Source organism: Pimephales promelas, chromosome 22 (genome assembly GCF_988280905.1).
Source record: "Pimephales promelas chromosome 22, fPimPro1.hap1.1, whole genome shotgun sequence".
In the NCBI taxonomy this organism is placed as follows: domain Eukaryota; kingdom Metazoa; phylum Chordata; class Actinopteri; order Cypriniformes; family Leuciscidae; genus Pimephales; species Pimephales promelas.
This window is the reverse complement of record NC_142790.1, coordinates 18,332,202-18,353,934: the sequence shown is the minus strand read 5'-3', so window position 1 is coordinate 18,353,934 and position 21,733 is coordinate 18,332,202. Positions and strand designations below refer to the sequence as shown.

The 21,733-nt window shown below is 37.9% G+C and overlaps 2 protein-coding genes across 15 annotated transcripts in view; one reads left to right on the top strand and one right to left on the bottom strand.

The window, feature by feature from the left end:
• Positions 1 to 795: 795 nt before the first annotated feature.
• cspp1a (centrosome and spindle pole associated protein 1a) lies at positions 796 to 18,793 on the bottom strand. Of its 3 annotated transcripts, none has more exons than XM_039666823.2 (29): positions 18,494 to 18,793; positions 18,012 to 18,390; positions 17,826 to 17,889; positions 17,612 to 17,715; positions 17,395 to 17,475; positions 16,186 to 16,281; positions 15,685 to 16,010; positions 13,599 to 13,678; positions 13,424 to 13,520; positions 13,276 to 13,333; positions 12,352 to 12,662; positions 12,079 to 12,197; positions 11,883 to 11,955; positions 11,564 to 11,675; positions 10,030 to 10,177; positions 9,068 to 9,175; positions 8,657 to 8,778; positions 8,411 to 8,560; positions 8,154 to 8,297; positions 7,942 to 8,049; positions 7,527 to 7,593; positions 7,314 to 7,440; positions 6,959 to 7,098; positions 4,734 to 4,871; positions 4,024 to 4,067; positions 3,821 to 3,884; positions 2,511 to 2,593; positions 1,711 to 1,861; positions 796 to 1,492 (listed from the first exon to the last, which is right to left on the bottom strand). In XM_039666823.2, the coding sequence occupies exons 2-29, from the start codon at positions 18,087 to 18,089 to the stop codon at positions 1,287 to 1,289; spliced, it is 3,399 nt and encodes a 1,132-aa protein (XP_039522757.2). In that variant the 5' UTR covers positions 18,090 to 18,390; positions 18,494 to 18,793; the 3' UTR covers positions 796 to 1,286. The 3 variants fall into 3 exon arrangements, with proteins under 3 accessions (XP_039522757.2, XP_039522756.2, XP_088981810.1); XM_039666822.2 differs by having other exon boundaries at positions 11,883 to 11,958; positions 18,494 to 18,791; XM_089125684.1 differs by having other exon boundaries at positions 11,883 to 11,958; positions 18,012 to 18,791.
• A 1,346-nt stretch (positions 18,794 to 20,139) lies between these two features.
• The window catches only part of relch (RAB11 binding and LisH domain, coiled-coil and HEAT repeat containing), a 43,720-nt gene continuing 42,126 nt past the window's right edge, over positions 20,140 to 21,733 (top strand). For 5 of the 12 annotated variants that reach the window (XM_089125447.1, XM_089125445.1, XM_089125443.1 and 2 more), the window contains exons 1-2: positions 20,143 to 20,771; positions 21,320 to 21,370. In XM_089125447.1, the coding sequence (XP_088981573.1) occupies positions 20,315 to 20,771; positions 21,320 to 21,370 (508 nt within the window). In that variant the 5' untranslated portion in view covers positions 20,143 to 20,314. Of the gene's footprint in view, positions 20,772 to 21,319; positions 21,371 to 21,733 lie in introns of all 12 variants that reach the window. The other 7 variants (XM_089125446.1, XM_039666819.2, XM_039666818.2 and 4 more) reach the window with 3 other exon arrangements.

Genomic DNA, 21,733 nt, shown 5'->3' with positions numbered 1-21,733 from the left:
AAAACAAATGTTACTTAAGCATCAAACCAGCATAGAATGATTTCTGAAAGATCATGCGACACTGAAGACTGTAGTAATGATGCTGAAAATGTTTTACCATTATAGTTGTAAATTACATTTTAAAACACATTAAAATAGAAAATAGTTGTGTAATAGAATATTGATTGAATAAATGCAGCATTGGTGAGAATAAGACTTAAAAAAAAAAACAATTTTTTTAAAAATCTTACCAAACTTTTGAACAGTATTGTGTTAACAGTATATATATTTTAAAGTAAATAAATACACGATTTAACGACGTGCTGCAAATTTATAAAATCCACGGACATTGAATGACTTTCCTAATGTAACGTCAGTGCGAGTGTTGTTCACTAACTCTTTTATTTACGTCTTTCTGCAGTTGAAACACTGAGCGATTGCATATAAAGAGATATTTTGCGTTTTTGTAAGTTGTACAGTTTCTCTCGCCATTCCATTTCGAGCTCAAATGAGTTATTAAACGAAAGATGATCGGTTCGCGCTCGCTTTGGAAAGCGTAAAGGGCCTCTCTCGATAGGCTGCTGCAGGTGCCGCAGGACAGCCAATAGGAACGCGAGCCGTCTTGCCTACTGTATGTCTATGTCGCGTTTTACATTAATTCAATATTAAGGATAACTTTTGGCTTCAATATCTTGTGGAAAAGAGGTTTTCCCCTAGCGTAAGATATTACGCAGCACGAGAGAACCTCTCTTAAGAGAACCCTAGTTTAACCCTAGCTACAGAGGTCACTTGGAATAAGTGCATTACAGAATAAAGTGTTTAAAAATTCTTAAAATATTTTCTTTATTAAGAGTCAATAGATTACATTACCTTCAGGTATACTGTTTGCATATGCTTGCATAACCTCATATACCAACAATTCATCTTCTGTAAAGTATTCATTAAAAATGAAACACAAATTGCAACATTGGAAGTACCGATCTCTTACCTGACAAACGAACAGAATTCATGCCGTTTACACATTCATACACTGTCACAGTAAAAGTTCATTTTGCCCAGACTGTACTCTCTGGCTGGAGGGAACAGACTTGATTAATGATTAAAAACAGACTCTTAATGCTACAGGAAGTGTTCCAAAACCTCCTAAGTGCAATATTTTCATTTCACAACAATTTACAAAAACTTAGGAAAGCAACTTGACTGATAAATTGTAAACATTCATCTTTAGCATCATGTGCACACGTTTGAATAAACGTATAAAATAGCTATACAACCTTACAAAACCTGTTAAGAATTCAGAATGAGATTTAACCATGATAAGTGGACGGCCCTTCCCAATCCTGGCCTGCATGGTTTCGGCTGGATGGCCTGCGACCGCCAATGAATCTCTTCAGCGTATCTGAGGAACTAGGACGTAACCAGGGCTCCGTGGCAATGGTGTCAATGGAAACACGCCGATTGGTTGAAGGAGTCTGAGGCCATAGCTCCTCCCCTTCCTCAGCTGACACTTCCCCTAGACAGCACAAAATGTACACCTCTCAATGCTTCTGACCTACTAGTTTGTGTTTAGCAGAGCAATAAATATTCAACTCTTTCGCCGCCAGCATTATTTAAACAAACAAAAAAAGTTGCCAGCCACCGTTTTAACACCGTTTTTTTTTTTCACTTTACAAAAAAGCTACATTTATAAATAGTCTGGCTGGGCGAGAATTCAGATTCAGAGTTCCTGACCTGATCTCCAATCGTGTTCTCTCATGTTGTTCAGTGCTGTCATCTTGTTCTTTGTGCGCTCCCTCAACCACTCTATTTCTGCGCTGGTTAGCGAGTGCAGGGACTGGCTGTCAGGACCACCGTCAGGTCGGATGTACCTGTTTACCACATCCTATCGACAAAACAAAAGTACTGTCATTCAGCGCAGAGTCTTTGTGGATGCATTCAATAAAAACAAAATACTAGCTCCGTTCCAAAACCTGATGGAAGGCTCCTAAAGAGTAGGCAGGCTTCAAAGATACCTTGTTTTGACCAAATTCTAAGGCAGACTGCACATATTCTTTAGCAGAGAAGACAATCGCTATTAGTAGAGATTTACAAAACTAGCTTGTGTAAACCGTATTAAAAGAAATTAATATTAAATTAAATAGGACCTGCATAATTCTGCTGTGGCCAGTGTGACCCACACAAAGTACCTACTGTGAGAGTACTGAGCGATTTCAGACGTAGCCAAAGACAACGTTGGGCGTACGTATGTTTCCAGACCCATTTTGTGTGTACGCACGCTTTATAAATGAGACCCCAGATCAGTTAGTTACAAAATTCCACAGAAGTCTTTATACATTTGTTTTTCACCTACTATAGTAAGGATGTGTATGATACCTCACATGTTTCCCCATATTCTACAGCAATGTGTTCTGCTTGAATATCCCCTTGGAAGGAAGCTGCTCATGTACGAAATTTTGGACGTTTTGGAACAGAGCGAATGACTTTGCCTTGGTCAAGTGAGGATGTAATTGTGTACAACAAGGGTCTCTTACACCAGAGATGTCTGCCGTCCTAACTGCCGGTCTCGCTCTCTGGTCACGCCTGGATTGGAGATGGAATGAATCTCCACTGGGGTCTGTGTAGAAACAACTGATTGGTTATTTACAGCCGACAAACGTTCAGCAACAGCACGCTCTGCAGGCCTTCCTCTCTCTCGAGCTCAAACATGCACGATTCAAGCAATCAAAGCTTGGTAATTGAAACGGAGCAAATGAAAAGGCATTTAATGAATGAGACCGAGACTGTTTTGGGAACTCATTTACAAGGTGACTGCTGATCTCTCTGGGGCGCTGCTGTGAGGACAGGCATTATCCTCACCCCATAGTCAATCCCTCTCTCTCTCTCTCTCTCTCTCTCTCTGTCTGGTGTTCATAGCTGTCACACTAGCGGTCCTCCGTCCCTGCTGGCAGTGACAGCAGCTGTCTGACAGTGGTGTCACGCATTGTCTGCTGCTCATACTGACACACACACCCCTATACTTCCCATTGTTTCTAAATTATGTTGATCGATATGCCCCAACTCTAATGTACTCCTTAAGTGTTTTTTTAATGACATATCAGATTATATTACTAAAGCTAAATGGTCAAATAAAAAATGATCTAAAGAACTAAGTAAATATCACAATAATGTGATTTCTAACATTGAGCAGGGGAATAGAATCTTCCATATCACTGACACTATGTTGCAGACAAGCAATGTAACTCAACTTATGTGTTAAAGCCCTGGTGAGATTTCATATCAGTTTCTGAAGACCTTTTTGGAAGTATGGGCTTTACAAATATGTCAAAATAATTAATGGCAAAATATGTTACACTCTAAAAAATGCTGGGTTGTTTTGACCCAATTTTGGGTAAAATATGGACAAACCCAGCCATTGGGTTAGATTTTTGAATTACATTTTTAACCCAATGGCTGGGTTTGTCCATATTTTACCCAAAATTGGGTTAAAACAACCCAGCACTTTTTAGAGTGTAGTATACTTAACTATGACGTCCTTTCTTCTGTTTAACACAAAAGAGATTTTGAAGAATGTTGGTAACCAAGCAGTTTTGGTTACCATGGACTTCCATTCTTTCAAAACTATTTCTTTTATATTCAAAAAGGAAAGAGTCATGCAGGTTTGGAACCACAGTATTCAGGGTCAGTATTTTGGGGGTAATTTACCCATTTGTTTGTATATATGCTGGTGGATGTCATTTAAATTTAATCTAGAAGTCTAAACTTTTCAGGTGAAAAAGCAATTGTGTCACATTGATTGATGAATAAAACGCTTCCCTCCGTTTTTCATTTTAGGGCAACTTACCAATAAAGGCGCTCTCTGAGTCTAACGGCAAACGTCTGCCTGGATCCTCTGCAGAATTCAGCCTCTGGGGTGATAAACACATCAATAAAGACATCAAGTCAATAGCCAGAACCATCAGACAGTGTTAACAGAGTGCAGATACTCTTTTAAGGGCTCCAAAAAAATGGGTCACAAAAAAAAAAATAGACCTTTTGTAGACATACCTGCTTATGATGCTGCTGTCCTGAAGACACGACATCAAAGTAATCTGCCCAGGGGGAATACAGGTATGAGTTCACATTTTTTTTAGATTTAATTTGTAATTTTATGTTCATATATTCAATAAATGCTAAAAACATACATGTAGACATACATGTATATATATATACATATATATATATATATATACACATTTTTTTTAAATCAATTTAATACATTCTTGCTGAATAAAAGTGTTAATATAATTCTTTCTTATAATTCTCGATAATTCTTTATATTTGAAAGCCGATAACCGATATTTTGGCCGATAAATCTAAATCCAAATTTTTAGGCAATTTTTGATTTTCCTCATTAAAAGCCAAAATGCAAACACAATTATGATGTTCTTATTTTAATGTTGTGTAGCCGATATGACAGACTTGCGCAGCACATTTTGCACTTTAACTGGATTTTCCTTTTTTAAAGTGACTTCAATCATATTTCAAGCAATTTAAAAGCATCATGTTGAACAGTGCACATCTAAAGTGCCTCAGCTGAAGGACATTATTTATCGGCTTTTAGATATCGGCTAAATGTTCTTGTTGGGCCGATAACGATAACATTAAAAATGATCATATATCGGCCGATACCGATAATGTGGCCGATATATCGTGCATCCCTATATTATATACAAAAATAGACATCAAAACAGCCCATCCCTCAAAAACAGACTGACCAGTAGCTTTTCCCCTCCTCAGGCTGTTGATGGTTCGTTGCTGTTGTCGTAACAGAGCCTGTTGTTGGATATCTAGACTGTGATCATCACTGGGGGGGTCTGGATATGCCTGCCGCACCTCCTCACGGGATGCACCTTCTGATAACACAAACACACACAGATAAGAGTCAACCTCTCCTGCAGGACTACAGCATCACTGACAGATAATGCAGGGATGTTGAATACAGATATGGACACATATAATCCAATCACAGAAAACACACACTCATTGCAAATCAGTGTTGTCCATCATACATGACAGGAGAACAGCAGCTCTGCCATGGCCAAACCAGGGAATCAGAGCTGAAAATAGAGCATGACAAAGCAAGGGCATGGAGCCAGTCGCTGAGTCACGGCTCACAGAGATGCTACTCATTTCTCTCCTGCTGAGGGGTTTGATGACTGATATGACCATTCAACCCCATGGGGTGAGAAGATGAGGGAGAGAGCTGATGAATCCATCTTCTGAGCAGAGGAGAAGGTTAAAAGACTTCCAAAGGGACATGAAACACAGATATTCTTCTGAAAACACATTAGCATCGGGACATTGGATGTAAAATAATGCAGCTTTCACTCAACCACATCCAGGTTTTTGCTCTTGGGATCCAAGTGTAATTAATTTGAAGCCTCAAATTTAAATCCCAACAATAATTCACACTAGCTACAATGATATTCTCCCATTTAATCTTGTACTTCTCTATTCGAGTCTACGCCAATAACCACGTCAAAATGTCTATAGAGTGCCGAATTTATGACGTCACTTTGTAGGCCAAAACGCGGAAGTGAGTTAGCATTTTAGCACTTCCGGTTCGCTCTCTCTAAACTCTATGGGATTTCTGAATGGGGTTTTGCTAAATCGCCTGAAATAAGGTTTGTGGTTAACAAAGCCTCTAAATATTTTCACGTTTTGATCTACGACATAACACACCAGTTATAACCTGCTTGTGGTTTTTTAAACTTTATCGTGTCTGCTTGTGTGTTTTTTTTTAAATTTATATAGGCTTCAAAATGTTACATTTTGGATCAACTTATACAGATTATCTTGATAGACAAAACGTTCAAGGGTCACAACTCTTTGTTAAACACAGATCTTGTTTTTTTTTTTCAATTTTCCAAAAGTCTATGGGGAAAATGCGTAGCTTTTCGATCGAGGAAACCCATGTGCCGCTAACTTCTGAGTTGTCACTTCGGCACTCTATTGCCATGTCTAAACTATTATAGTATTTATTAATATTTTGAATTGGCTTTTATTTGTAACTTTTTATTATTTAACTTTTTTATATTTCAAGGTTTAGTCATTTTGTTATGTTTGTTGTTTTTCGTTTTTTTTATAGACCCCTTTTCAGTTGGTAAACATGGTGACTTTTAAGCTTAGGTGGAGGCAGAACAACCCTCTGGCCGCTTAACTAACGCTAGTTAGCAAGTTTTGTTAGCTTGTTTTTTAACAATGACTGGAGAAAATCAGATTTTATCTTAATGTGTAAGGTCACAGTCCAGGACCATGCATGTTATTTTCAAACGTTAATTTTAATGGACGGAACCAGATTGGCCAACCCGTAGCCTATTACACGCTCACTTAATGCATGGACGATCTGACAACATTAACGTTAACGTTACCTCGGTTGACCCTATCCGATAGAGAAAATGAGTGTAAAGAAAAACGGAGGGCATATAAATCTTTAGATGCGTATTTATTATAATAACTATGAATGGTCAAGTACAAGACTTAACGTTACACTCCGCAGTAACGCTACTGCTAGCCAGCCAGTCCTTCCAGAAAAACATGTTTAATTTCCAGAAAAACACGTTTAATTTTCCTTTTTTAAAATCTAATATTTAAATTTTATTTTCTGCTTTATTTCAAATAACAAAAACAATTATTAGTAGTTTTAATTATCTAACAACACAGAGTGATTACCAAAGGATACTTTTTAATAACTTCATCCATCCATCCATCCATAAGATCCATCCTTTTAAAGATAAAAGTTTAACTTGAAAGGCTAAAATCTAAAATCCATTTGAAGGCAAATCAGTCAACATATATGTGAAGGTAATAAAGGCTGGTGAATGAGATTTCAGGAGCCATCACGCCTATGATGAGTCTTTTTGAGTGAAATTACATGTCCATTGCAGAGTTCTGCAAACATTTTCCAAGCAAAAGCCAAGAAACTCGGTGTGACATTTACCTCTGTACTTCAGATGATTAAAATCTTGTAGGTTGTGCATGTTGGTTGCTGCAGTGGTGTGGGAAGCCGGCCTCCTGCTGGGTACTTGTCTGCGTAGTCTTGCCACTTCAAAACCATCCTCCTGGAGAAGTTCTCTTGGCCTTTTCAAAATGTAAGGCATAATGTACAGTCAGAGGGTCATGATTTATTTCGAAATATTGACTAGTTGACTACATTATCCCATTACTACAGTGCATGGCTACTAAATAGGAACACCACTGCAATATACATAAATATTTTTGTGGATGGAAATGAATTTCATTTCAATTACACATGTTCTCTGAATGTGTCTGTGCAGTATGTTTGTTTACCGTACCTGCCATGAACGGGAAGGATGTGGTCATTTTCGTTAGACTGCATTAACTGTCCCTCCAGACGTCTCTGTTCGCTCCGCAGCTGCCTACGCAAGGCTGATAACTCCCTGATCACCGTCTGCTTTTCTTCTGAAATAAAAAAAGACAGTATAAAGTTCAGGGACTTTGTCCTTTATAGCTCTGATGGCTAGAGTACAAGCGGTGGTATGAGTTACCTGTGGCCCTGATTTCGTTCTTGCGGGCAGGCACCGGGGGAGAATGTGGTGCTGACATCGAGCGCATCTAATTGAACACAGACAGAGAGGGGAAAAAAAATGTGATTAGACGTTAGTAAAACTGTCATTTCCACCACAGAAGGCATTTAAACACGATATTGCCAATTGAGATGTAGCGGAAATGACAATGAGGTGGAAATTTCAGACTCAGAGAGAGAAAAAAAAGACAATACACCTGTAATGGTTATGCATGTACATACATACGGTTGAACATTCTTAGAGGACAAATTAAACTAGTGAGTGTGTGAAAAGTGTTTATTTTGTGGTGTGCCCATAATTGAAAAAAATCACCCAAGCATTGCCATCTAAATGGCAAGTAAAGCATGATGTAATTGTGGGCATGTGTGTCACTCACAGACACAGTTGCAGAAGAGCGGTGGCTCTCAGCCGATGGAGGTCTAGGAATCTGCTTACGTAGTATCTTCTGCAAGGCCGGTATGGGCGGTGATGGTGCCCTGTGGACCTTTTGGTATTTGAGAATGATATGTCAGCACAGAAAAGGATGTTTGGCTTGAAGTAAAAGCCTTATGTACAAATGTAGCAGACAAGATAATGTGCACCCTTCACCTCCTTCAGATGTGTCTGCTTCTCTCTATCGTGTTTCTTCCTCAGGGCTTCGTTCTCTTTCTCCTCCTCTTCTTTCTTCAGTTTTTCAGCCTCTTTACGGCGCTCTTCGGCTTGCCTGATCAACTCCTCATTTTTGGCAATATGCTGAAAAATAGATGACAGAAAAGAAGCATATCCTGCTGTGAGACTGTAAAATGAATACATCTTCCTTTCAGCAAGCGCTTTTTTAGGATTCATATAATATGACAGCAAAGAACCTCTTTCTCTTTCTGACGCTTCCTCTCTTGCTCTTCCTTATACTCTTTTTCGATCCGAGCTCGCTGTTCGGCAAGCCGCCTCTCTTCTTTCTCGTCCTCGAGGCGGCTCCGCTCCCTCTCTTCTGCCTCCTTTCTCCTCTTTTCCTCGATCTGTTTATCCCAAAGATGATGACAAAGTGAAATGGCAGGCCAAAAGCACAGACAACATTATACAAAGGAGACTGAATGAGGCAAGTGGGTCCGTACCTGTTGTTTCAAACAAGCCTTGTACAATTCCTGGTCATGGAGCTGCTGTGGAGTGGGCAGTTCGTTGAAAAGTTTACCCCGTGCTTGTACAGGTGGCTGAGAAGAGGAAAGACCTGCAGGCTCTACAGAGGTAGAAAGGATTTAGATGGAGTGCTCGCAAAGGCCTTTTCTAAAAGGCTTGATGATAATATCCACAATCAAAGTCAGAAGCTTTAACTTTTAATTTAAAAATATGACTTAATTTCTATATATTTTATTTAGAAGTGCACTGACCCAATGCAGTACCTTCATTGACCACTAGCTGAAAACCTACTCTATGTGCATGTCATTACAAATATTAAAAGATATAACTGTTTTATTGCACTTTTCAGATTGTAAAAAAACAAATTGTAATTCAGTGGCTACAGTTACTTGATGCATGAGGTGAAGTTTCTGTCTTAGAAGCCATTGGAATCTGGGCAACTCTGCCTCCGCAATCATAAGCGTCCACATTTGATTTATGCATTTGTTTCAAATCACCTGAAACACAGAAACATGACTGAATTACTGTAATCATAAAAAAAAAAATCACTATGATTTATACCACAAAATGTCAGTATCAGTATGACTGTAAAATATATGAATAAAAAAATCATCTTTTGGAAATTGATCTTAATGCCTTAGTTAAAAAAATTAAGGAAAAAATCCAACCTTTAAGGACACAAATTTTCTTTGTGAATGAATAATGTATCATAAATAAATACATGTTCTTCTTTAAAATTCAGGGTGCACAAGTCAGGGTTAAATTCCCAGTCAGGCAGATTTTTAATTTTAAAGGCCAGTTATTTCATGGATCCAGGATATGTGATGATGTGGGTCTATTTTAATTCCAAAGGCCAAGGGAACTTTTTCAGGATGCATATTATCCTGGATCCATGAAATAACTGGCCTTTAAAAATAAAATCTGCCTGACTCCATGAGAATTTAACCCTGACTTTTGGACCCTGTATTTTAAGGAAGACAATTTACATTATTAATAGACAAAGAACATTTCTAGTTGATGACGAGACAGTTGTGATGGAACAAAGCTAGAAAAAGAAAATCAACATTCACTATAGGGATACTCATGATTATTCCTCGATTTTCTTGATTTCCATGACATACATTTAAATATCTTTGTCAAATAATTTTAGAGCAGTTCTAAATAAAACAATAAAAAATGCATTAGTATTTGATTAATATCTTGGAGATTCACAACAAAGCATATGTAAACAATTAAAAAAAGGTTTTGTAAAACTCCCACCATTTGTGGATTGCACTAATTAAAGCTTATAAATTGTCTGCAGTGATTGCAGATGACTGGACTGAGTGAAGTGTGAATTTGGCATGCGTACTGATGAGATTTCCATGAACGTCTCTAAGAGGGGCTCCTCCTCCTGCTCGTCCCCAGGGCTCGTAGGCCTTCATCTCGGCCTCAATTTTAGCGTCATACAGCTCTTTTTCCACCTTCTCCTGATACCGTCTCTGCTGTCGTTCTTGAATCTGTGCTCCATAAAATGTAAACAATTAGGCTTTGTTCACAGTGCATCATCTGGTTTGTTTTTCAGATAAGAAAAAAAGTAAAAAATCTTAAATGAAATATAATTTTTTGTTTGTTTTGCTCTTCAAACAAAAAATGAACTAAATGGCTCGAACTAAAAATTGCTGCCTACCTGAATGAAGCCTCATTGTCAAATAGTGTAATTGCAACATCAATGTAGTATTACTCAACATTTAATCAGATTTTAAAAGTAACCTCTGAGAAGAAAACCACTTCTGATCGCAACCAGAGATGTATAGTAATGAAGTAGAACTACTTAAGTACTGTACTTAAGTACTAAAATGCTGTATCTGTACTCTAGAGTATTGTTTTTTTTCTCATACTTCTACTTTTACTTCAGTAGATATTTTCGATGAATTTAATACTTTTACTTCAATATTTTTTTAACGTTCTGCTAGTTACTCGTTACAATTATAAAAATTGTACAAATCATTCGTTGCAAGTTGGCTTTCATGCTGCTTAAATCACACACCAGTTTTATAGGGTAATGATATTGATTGACACACACATTGACAACTAATGCAGGGGTTGTCCTGCAATGACATTTTTTTGGCGGCTGTCAAAACAAATTTGTATCCCACCAAAGCGCCTCATTTGATTGCTAGTTCAAACTTTTGACTGCTTTCTTTCATAATTACATGACACAATACTTGTACTTTTAGTACTTAAGTAGTGAATTTTAAAATAAACTACTTGCAATACTTAAGTACAAAAAATGTTGAATACTTTAGTACTTCTACTTAAGTGTGGTGCTTAAAGAGTACTTCAACTTCAACTCAAGTCACTTTTTTGATAGAGCACTTGTACTTTTACTCAAGTCCGGGTTTCTAGTACTTTATACATCTGATCGCAACCCTGATCTGCCTCTAGATTCCCTTTAGCTCTGGAAATAGTGTATTCTGCTGTCAGCCTGTCAGACTGCTGAAGTTCTTGGGTAACTCACTAGCATTCAAGGCCATCCATCTTCAAACCCTTCACTGCACTATTTCAGACTCAATGATCTTACAACCAGGCAGTTTAACAAACATCTTTCCAGCTATCTGATATATCTTTCAGTATAAAGTTCCCCTGAGGAACTTAATAACTGCCTCAGATTTTATTAAAAATATATTCATTTGTGTTCCGAAGATGAACAAAAGTCTTACAGGTTTTGAAAGACATGAGGGTGAGTAATTAATGACAGAAATGTTATTTTTTTAGTGAACTAACCCTTTAAATTACTCAATGCTTTTGGCTTGTTCCATGTTGGAGTTTTTGACTCTCTAAACTTTATATAACAATTAATTTGGACCCTTTCTATAGCATAGCATAAAATATTGTGAAAGTACCTGCTGCTTAAGGGCTTCCTGATAGCTCCCCGCACTTTCCTTGGGCTGCTGCAGCCTCTTGGCAGAAAAGAACGCTGGTTCTGAGGGAACAAATCCAGCATGGCCGATCGGTCTATGGAGAGACAGAGATGAGCATTATGTTATTCAATATATTCTGGTATATCTGAATAAATGTAACCCCAACTGATACCTCAACTAAACTTGTCATTAAAAAAGCAAATCAAACATTATAAATCTATTTAGAAAATTCATATTTTCACAGTATTTATTTTGTTTTGGCATTTCAAAATGGAAGTTAAGTATGAAAACATGTGTCTACTGTGTCAGGCCTCCAGAGGGATGCTGCAGAACGGGCCAATGTGCTTCTGGAGGGATGTGTGACTGTCGTCCCCCTGCTGGTCCATTTAACACACACACAAAAACATCATATTAAACAGGGACTCAGCAGCTATATTTAATCACGAAATAGTCAGGGAATCCAAGCTAGAATGCTAAAGCAAAGATAGGCCACTCACAGTAGGCCAGATTGGGGTCTAGGGGATTTCTGGCTCCATAATAGTAATATGCATTATCATAAGGCGTTTGATAGGAGTCGGGGATGGAGGGACCCAAAGGAGGATGCACACCTGCAATTCTGAAATCAGAGAACAGAAATATTTCATTAAATATGCAACAAAACTGTGTATATAGTATTATTGAGTCATTATATTAAATAATTTCACTTTTGTTTTTGCTTTATGTTGTTAATTCAGCACAATTGTCGTTTCAGTGCAAAATCTAACACAAACCTTGGGCCAACTATCTCCCCCAGGGTTCTTGAGAGGCTTCTGTGTTTGTCTTCAGTAACAATGGTTGCACCTGATGTGTTAGCCAGTTGGCTTAAGACAGTGCTGTGGTCCAGAGACGGGGACTGGAAAGCAACGCGAGGTCTCTCGGGAGGTGCGCTCTCTCTTGGTGCTTGTGGAAGTTTCTCTTCTTTGAGCCGCCTGGCAGAGTCAGCACCGAAGACCCCAAGACCCAGCCCTGGTTGGTAAGGCACATCCCTTCTCCTGTCCTCGTATTCCTGGGTCACGGCACCAAATTGTCTGATTCGGTCTGCCTGTGGGAAACAAGGTAATATGACTGTAAATAGGAGCACAGCAGTTGTTGCATAGCTAGTGAAAATTTGTATCAAAGCCAAATGTCAAATTCTGTCAAGTTCCAAAAAAGAAGTTGAATGCTATATTACAAGTCTTCTAAAGCCATACAATAGCTCTGTGTGAGAATTTGGACAAAATGATTCATTGATAAAAATTTAGATTATGTAAAACAAAATCTGCAGAAAGCTTCTTTAAATATTTCTACTTCCCAGAAAAATAACAGCAAATGGGTTTAAAACAACATGAGGCAGAGTAAATAATGATTATGGAGGCATATTTTAAACAATTAATTTGTATGACAATTCAAAGGATTTGAAGACAAAATAAAAAAAATATACCATATAATAAATATTTAGCATAAAATGGGCTTAATTTTCTTTTTCGTACAATATGTATGCTAAATGTATTCTTACTCTTTAATGTCATGAAATCTTCATTACATTAAAATTCATTAAAACATTTCTAGATGTTTCTAAAATGTACATCCAAAATGTCACGTATTTGTACAAAAAAATAAAGTATAAAAACGTAAAACAATGACTTATCAAAGACTGAAAATCTGATGACCTTCACCTTTTTTTCAGGATCAACAGCGCCTGTTGCAGCCACTCTCAACTCAAGCTCCTTTTCCCTGTATAATTTGAATTTAGATGGTCAAGTGAATATTTGTGCCCAGAAAGATTTTAATTCAAACACCCAAAATCATCAAATCATATCTCACTTTCTTTTGTTCTTCTCTTTCTCGGCTATTTGCTGCAGCAGCTCAAGTTTGTAGCGTTGCTTCCTCCTCTTAGAGGCCTCATCCCCTTCAGCAGCACCTATACGACCCAGTCACAGGTTACACATCACATACACATTTGTATATATTCTGTAAATAAAGTTTGATTTGACCTTACCAATCATGAGTCCTGTAGCAAACTCAGTCATGTTCTGCTCGCTTACAGATCTGTTTTGCGCCCGAGTCGGTGCTTGTAGACTACATTAAAATCACACAAAGCAAAACAAAAATCTATAAAACTCCATCCAGTGTCTTACACTAAAAACACACCCTGATCTCTACAGCTCCAGCCAAACCATTACGTCACACACACACACACACACACACACAGGATTAAAGAGCCTGGCTGCAGATCCATAAGATGCTTTGAGCCTCCCCATCAACACCAATCAATACAATCCCACTGATAGAATGGACAATAAATCCAGTCGATACAACCTTTCCAACACAGCAAACTCAGCGTTTCCTGTCTCTGCAATGTTAGAAACCCTCAGACTTAATAGTTAATTTCTCATTGAAGTTAAATCTACTGAATTAAGGCTGAAAACCATCACATCGATTTTTTTTTTTCCAGCACAGGCAGACTCAAAAGCCAGAAAATTGAAAGGAGGGTTTATATAATACAGACTCCTGCTAGAGTAATTACCACTTTGGCTACTTGATTCACTGCAGTTTTATTTTCACCGAAAGTAAGGTGAAATAAGTTACTTTCACTGAAAGTAAAGCTGGCTTTATACCCTAATTGCAGATCAGTACTTGAGTTGATGTGCTGTCAGGGTCTTTCTCTTCTTCTGGTGACAGCTGGATTAACTGTAGATGTCAAATTGAACATAGGCTATCTAAAACTGTGCAAACCTTCTACTTTCTACATTGGTTTATATTTGGCTCTTCATCTGTTTAAGCTATTTTTATTCGTATGTTGCTATGGTGATGACGTTATTTTTCACAGATATAGTCGGACTGTTAATTTCATGTCTTCTACAAGTTGTGAAAAACACCATCTGCAAATGGTCTTTTTATGTATTAATGTAAAAACAAATGTAAGCTTTTTTTTCCTGCTTAAACCATCTTGTTCCCATGTATGCATTATATTTGCACTACCTTTGAAAAAATTCAGGTCAGAAAAATTCAGCAATTAAGCATTAAATTTATCAAAAGTGACATTAAAGAATGATTTCTGAAGGATCATGTGACACTCTGGTGGCTCATGTGACACTCTGGACACACAGGTGGCTGAAAACTCAAGTGATGGCTTCTGGAAATTAAGGGAATACATTACATTTTAAAATATATTTAAAAAAAGTTATTTTAAATTATAATAATATTTCACAATATTGCTGTTTGTACTGTATTTTTGCAAATGTTTTCAGCGTGTGCCGTCATGAACTTTATCTCCCAAGCTGCTTTGAGAGTCACTTCACAAGCTTTTCACCTTTTCATTATTCGGTTTAACTTCAAGAAATGGTGACAGAAATATATCATTACGTTATAATACAAAATTGTACTTCTCAAAGGAATACTAAAATTATTATTATTATTTCTAAAGAATATCATACAACCAAAATATTTTTTAATCCATAGTTCTGTTGTGCAGCATCTTATTCTCAATTCTCAATGTTTTGATGTAAAAAATGCAATGTTTTGATGTAAATTAATTGTTATATTTTCATTTGATTACATTTTAAAGGCTTGATAAAACTGTTAAAGTTTATACACATTTGCATTAAATCATAAAACACAGAATCCCTCTAAAAATTAACATCCATTAATATAACTAAATTGATCCTCTCTAAATCAAATAAAAATGGATTGCATGGGCCCCTAAAGTAAAAGGTTGCTACTCTATGGAGTTTAGCCTAATTGTGAACAAAAAATGTACATGTTTACATTCATTTTGAAGGTCTAACAGACATGTGAAAAGCATTTTCTTCCCCATTAATATTAAATTGCTATCATGATAAATATTTATGAAAAGAATATATTGTGCAAATATTTTTGGCCATATCACCCAGTCCTAATTTTGTGCCAATCCATGGAGCTTTTGTCGGAGTCCCACATGGGCCTAATTATAACCTATATTAACTTGAGATGGAAGTCCCTCAAGAATATTATTCTTATAATGCTTCCTAAAAAATAACCAGATCAACTTCTGAGTGCCACACCAGAAGAAACAGAAAGTGGAAGAGAGAACTTGTAAGATGCACCTGTGTGAGCTGTCTTTTCCTCCTCTCCTGTTTGCGCCAGTGTTTTCCTGTATGTTTCTAAGCCTTTCCTTCTCTAGGAGTTCTATCTCCTCATCAGAACTGGTGTGATCTCGGTGAGGGCCTTCCCAGCGATCTGGCGTGTCTACCCACTGTCTCCGTGGCCTTGATACCTTAGGCACTCCGGAAGTGGGCTCAGTTAGAGTGGCAACATCCCTCCTTGAGAACACAATGTCCTCTGGGACCTGAATGCCCCTTTGCACTCGTACCTCTGGAGAACCAGCTGGGTATTTTGGAGTAATAGAGCCAAAACCATCTCTCTCCAGGGCCTGGCAGAAACAATCAACATATGCGGAGAATCAGAGAATTCAAGGCAAGTTTCAAGTCTACAGAGTTTAAAAAAAAGCTTAAATTGTGGTTCAATAAGACATTTGTGAAGTTGATTTATTCCTCGTGTTGCTGTATAGAACATATCACAACCATAAAGAGTTAATTCATTCAAACCTGTGGAGTACTTGAAGTTTTCCCTATTTTCTGTGCTCCCTCTTGCCCTCGGAGAAACAGATTATACTCCTTGTTTCTCTCATCTTGCAGCTTTTCCTGGGTAGATTCACAAAAGACAAAACCGTTACATTAAAGAAGACCTATTATGCTTTTTAATCTGTAGTGTACACAATCTGTAGTTGCTGTTCGAGAATAAAAAATAACAAAGTCCACTTTAAATTAGGGACAGTAGCTTTCTTCCAGATATGTACACGTCACAAAATTCCTCATTTAAATAATTCCCACCCATGGCATAAACAAAAAAGGAGCGGGGCCTGGTTGAGTTGCATTAGTAGCATGTTGAAACTTAGGGTTATGGAAACATTTCCAAAACAAGTTCAAAGTGATTGAAGAATTACAACACACTGGTCCAGTCCAGCTGAAATATTAGAGCACCTTGTGCTTTCCGGATGGAGGGGCTTATTAGAGACAGGAACCAAACAGAGGCTGCATCCGAAATCAGATATAGTAGGCGAAAAACAGTATGTGACAAAAGTAGTAGGCCTATGTCCGAAATGACCTGCTTCTCAAGGGTGCGTAGGATGGACACTACTGCATAATATCCCATGAGACCACAGGAGAGGATTTGTGAATGGCAGTGAAGCGACATTTATAACTGATGCTGGTAGGTCACATTATAATCACCGCATAGCGAATGTACTATGTCCGTATTACATTCATAACATACTATATAATAATAATAATTTGAATTTAGTGGTTGTGAATTAATTACTTTTTTGAAAAGAAGCACCTACTCAAGAGTGTATGTATCTGATTTTAAATGCAGCCAGAGTGTTACTGACAGACTGGGAAGAGAGGTGCTGCAATAATGTAAAATATGTGAAAACAAAATCAAAACTTTGTGAAAGGTCATAATGGGTCCCCTTTAATAGAACAACACATTTCTATGGTAATAATAACAAGTATCGAATAAGACTTTTATGTTTGTACAAATTTCAAATGTTTACACAAAACAAATCTGCAGTCCCGCTATATACTGGTTGCCACAAGATAGCTTATCCACTAAGTGTAAGCACATAATTTGTCATGTCACTGAAGGCTTGCCAAACAGAAAGGGTGGGTCTTTGTGCAATGGACTGAAATGGGTCAAGGAATGCAGAATTTGCTTTAGTGAGTCCATTTACAGATGGACAACAAACACAGGTTTACCTTCGCTGATCTCCGTTCTTTTATGGGGAGTGACAGCATTTGGGACTGTGGAAGTGGATCAGCAATCATTTGATTTTTTTTCTAAGAAAGAAATTACTTTATTAAAAAAAATATGATTAAAAACAGCAACGCAAACTACTAAAAACTGTAATTTAAAAGAAACACGTGTGCAAGTATTATATATATATATATATATATAAAGAGGAGCATACTGCACCTCAGACACAAAGCGTCGGTAATCAAGTCGTAGCTCTTGCTTTAACTTCTGCTTTTTTCGCTCATATTCCTCTCCCAGAGGTAAACTGAGTCCAAAACTCTCTTCTGGAAATAAAGAGGCAAAATTAAACATTTCCAATGGCATTTTTAAAGAAAATCAAAAGTATATTTGTTTTTTTGTTTTGTTTTTACAATATATCAAACACTGAACATGCCTTTGGTCTGTTTGGGTTGTGTTTTGTTAGCAGGTTTGATGTTCTCCTTGTTACCAAAACTTGTCTATGAAAGATGAACAATAAAGCAATGACCTTTCTTGAAATATAAATATATAGACATAACAATGTACGTGTTTAATTTTAAAACACCCAAGCAGCACCATTGTTTTTAGAAATTAAGCTTACCTTCATCTCCATGTACGGTGCTTCCTCTTCTGTGTTCGCCCTTCTCTCCTCCATAAAGTTGCTGATGTTGACATTCATATTTTCCCAAACCAGAATCAGCAGTTGATGAACATCTCTTGGCAGGAAAGAAGCAGTTGTCAGATGAAGCTCTTATCAATAACACAAGACTGACTATCCTGCTCTCTGGACATGGGAATTGAGAAAGACTTTGTTTAGAGGAGATGTGGAGAGCAGGCGCTGTAAACGCAGATGTTGTTAGGCAACAACACAACACACGCGCCTCCTCAACCTCCCTCCGGCTCCCACACTTCAGACAATGGCTTCCTCAACCTCCCTCCGGCTCGTACACTTCAGACAATGGTTATGTCTAAAAAACAAACTAAATAAAAGACCCAGTGATTAGCTCATCTACGCATGTATGAGTGGTATTCCGTATCGTGAAAAGTCAAAGGAAAAAATATACGGGTGTGACCGGTACCAACCATTTGCCTGTAACGTTAACGTTACTTGCTAAAACTCTTGTTGATGGTTTGATCCGTATATCTGAAACTTTTGCGAGACCGTCTTAATAGTGAGCAAAATATCAGACATACGAGATGACTATTAATAGTATGTTGTTGTGACTTAAGTGGAACTGCAGCTACTATCTAACATTCACCATTCAAAAGTTATTCTCACAGCTGACTATGATATGATTTCAAAATAAAAGTCCTACTTTTACTGAGTGCCCTTCCCTTACACAAATAACCATGGTAACTATAGCTTCCGCTACTATTTTACAGAGAAAATATTAAAATAATATGGAAAACAGAACAATATAACTAGATTGATCCTCTCTAAATAATAAATTATTAAACTTAATTAAAATAATTACAAGTGAACGGCAGAGAGCAGCAAAGAAACAAAAAAAATATATGTTGGTGTTTATTTGATTAAAAATATATAATTACATGTGTGCAACTGTATAGTAATGTTACGTTACATGCAAATTGGAAATGTATGTAGAGAGCGCCTGCACTGAAAACATGCTATGCTTGGTTCAGTCCAGCAGATGGCACAGACAAATGCCTTATTGTTTACAAATACCACGTGAACTTCTATTGATGGGCAAGCAGACGGACGGACGGACGGACGGACGGATGGATGGATGGACGGATGGATGGACGGACGGATGGATGGATGGATGGATGGATGGATGGATGGATGGATGGATGGATGGATGGATGGATGGATAGATAGATAGATAGATAGATAGATAGATAGATAGATAGATAGATAGATAGATAGATAGATAGATAGATAGATAGATAGATAGATAGATAGATAGATAGATAGATAGTAGGGCTGTGCAAAGATTACTGTAATTGCGATTAATCACATCCAAAATAAAAGTTTGTGTTTACATAATATATTTGTGTGTACTGTGTATAATTATTTTGTATATATAAATACACACACATGCATGTTTATTTAAGAAAATTTGTTATTCATATATAAAATATTTATATATAATATAGATTATATTATGTGTGTGTGTGTGTGTGTGTGTGTGTGTGTGTGTGTATATATACTGTATACACACACACCTATATATATAGAACACCTATATATATATATATATATATATATATATACAGTATTTATGTGCAAATAATTCGTAAATATGCATTCATATATATTTAACTTTTATTTTGGATGCGATAATTGGATGGATGGATGGATGGATGGATGGATGGGTGGGTGGATGGATGGATGGATGGATGGATGGATGGATGGATGGATGGATGGATGGATGGATAGATAGATAGATAGATAGATAGATAGATAGATAGATAGATAGATAGATAGATAGATAGATAGATAGATAGATAGATAGATAGATAGATAGATAGATAGATAGATAGATAGATAGATAGATAGATAGATAGATAGAAACACAATAATAGATATAATACATTAAAAAACTTTTTTTGAGCTTGCAGAAGAAGTTGAAAAACACTGCATTGCCAGAGATTACGGCTGCCTGCTGTATTGTTTTGCATTGGATAAATAAACGTTGATTTATTATCTTTTACATTCAATGAATGGAACACGTCAAAGTCGGATCCCGGTTAGGGTGGATTACGTCATTTCCGCTCAGGTCTTGCAGGGAGGAGGCGGGGTGCTGAAATGACATTCGGCCCCACCAACCAAAGCATATTTCCAAGACCCGCTGATTAGGAGCAATAAAGCGCTCTTGACATCCGTCCAGGAAGACGGAGACACAAATTAGTCATATAGCTGGCTGAACACCTTACGGCAAAATGGCGGCGGGTAATGTCAACCCGTTTAACGTGAGTGATTCGGAGGAGGAAGCCGAGCACAGGCAGGATGGCGCGGACTCCGAGCGCAGCCCGAGTGATGAAGCGCAAGGCCACAGCCTCGGTCCCTTCTCTCCCCCGGCATACTCCGAGCCAGCCGTTTTGCTGTCCAGCAACCGAACCAGCCCGAGTGTGGACGGTATACCAGCGTCGGCCGCTGCGGTGGCTGGAATCGGAGTAGGAAGCGCAGAGACACGGGTGTCGCTGGATGCGATCGCCGCGCAGCTGCTCCGGGATCAGTACATCCTCACGGCCCTGGAGCTACACACCGAGCTCCTGGAAGCCGGACGCGAGCTGCCTCGCCTGCGGGATTATTTCTCAAATCCAGGGAACTTTGAAAGGCAAAGCGGAACTCCACCCGCATGCAAAGAGCAAGGTGTCGGTCCAGGAGGTCCGCTTAGTAAGTATTCAGATAATATGTTCATTGTGTAGCTCCAATAACCCAGTAAAGTGCGGTCATCCTATTTGAGGTAACGTTAAATGGACTTGTTTCAAAACCTATTGAACTACCTTCTGCTCAATAACAACATCCTAGACCAGTCTAAGATGATTAGCTGGTTTCCTAGCCTGGTTTGGTTTGAGGGTTTTGGACACTTGTCAGCTGGTCGACGAGGTAAACCAGCTGAACTCAACTTGACCAGCTTAGAAGACCAGCTAGACTAGATAAACCAGGCTGGGAGCCCATTTTAGGCTGGTTTAAGATGAGTTTTTTTCCCCCAAAATTAATGCCCAAAAGATGCTGTCTACGTAATCAGATTTTGGCTCATTGGCCTACCTTTTTGTTTCACTTTTGAAACAGCAACAGTACCTGTTCAATACCTGTTCATTTCATATTGCGTTTTAGCCTTACGCATACAATCACACAGGCTTCATTGGGAGGCATTTGTTTTAGGGCTGGATTGTGTCTTTGTTGTGTGATGTGATGTGAAGTCTTCCCACTGACCCCAGCTGCGCAGGTGCAGGATAGAAAGAGGAGAAAAAGAGATGCTCAAACGAGGGGTATGTAAAACCTGACTGTTTGCAGTGACAGATGGGATTGATACACTTTGTTTGGCGTAATCAGGAATACTTTCTGTGATCATTCTTTCTCGTACCTTTATTCCTGAATGAAGTTTCTTATCTGAAAGTGTCCTTGTCTCCCTCTTACTATTTGCCTTTCAAAGCATGATGTTTGGATTTGTTTTTCTTTATAACCAGGCTGCATGTAGTTGAAGTGTGGATTGACAATGACAACATCCTATCCAGTGTAGATCATTTCTAAAAAAATAAAAAAATGTTTACATTAATCAAAGATTTACAATTGTGAGAAATTTGAGCCATTTCTTCTTAAAAACAGTTAGCAAAGATCAATAAATTAGGGGA

Bases quoted from the DNA above. Each gene is read 5' to 3' on its own strand.
- cspp1a (XM_089125684.1), bottom strand. From the start codon at position 18,089: ATGAATGTCAACATCAGCAACTTTATGGAGGAGAGAAGGGCGAACACA. The intron at 16,282-17,394 runs GTAAACCTGTGT...GAATCTACCCAG, and splicing joins AAGAACGGAGATCAGCGAAG to GAAAAGCTGCAAGATGAGAG. The intron at 7,099-7,313 runs GTACGGTAAACA...CATTTTGAAAAG, and splicing joins ATCCTTCCCGTTCATGGCAG to GCCAAGAGAACTTCTCCAGG.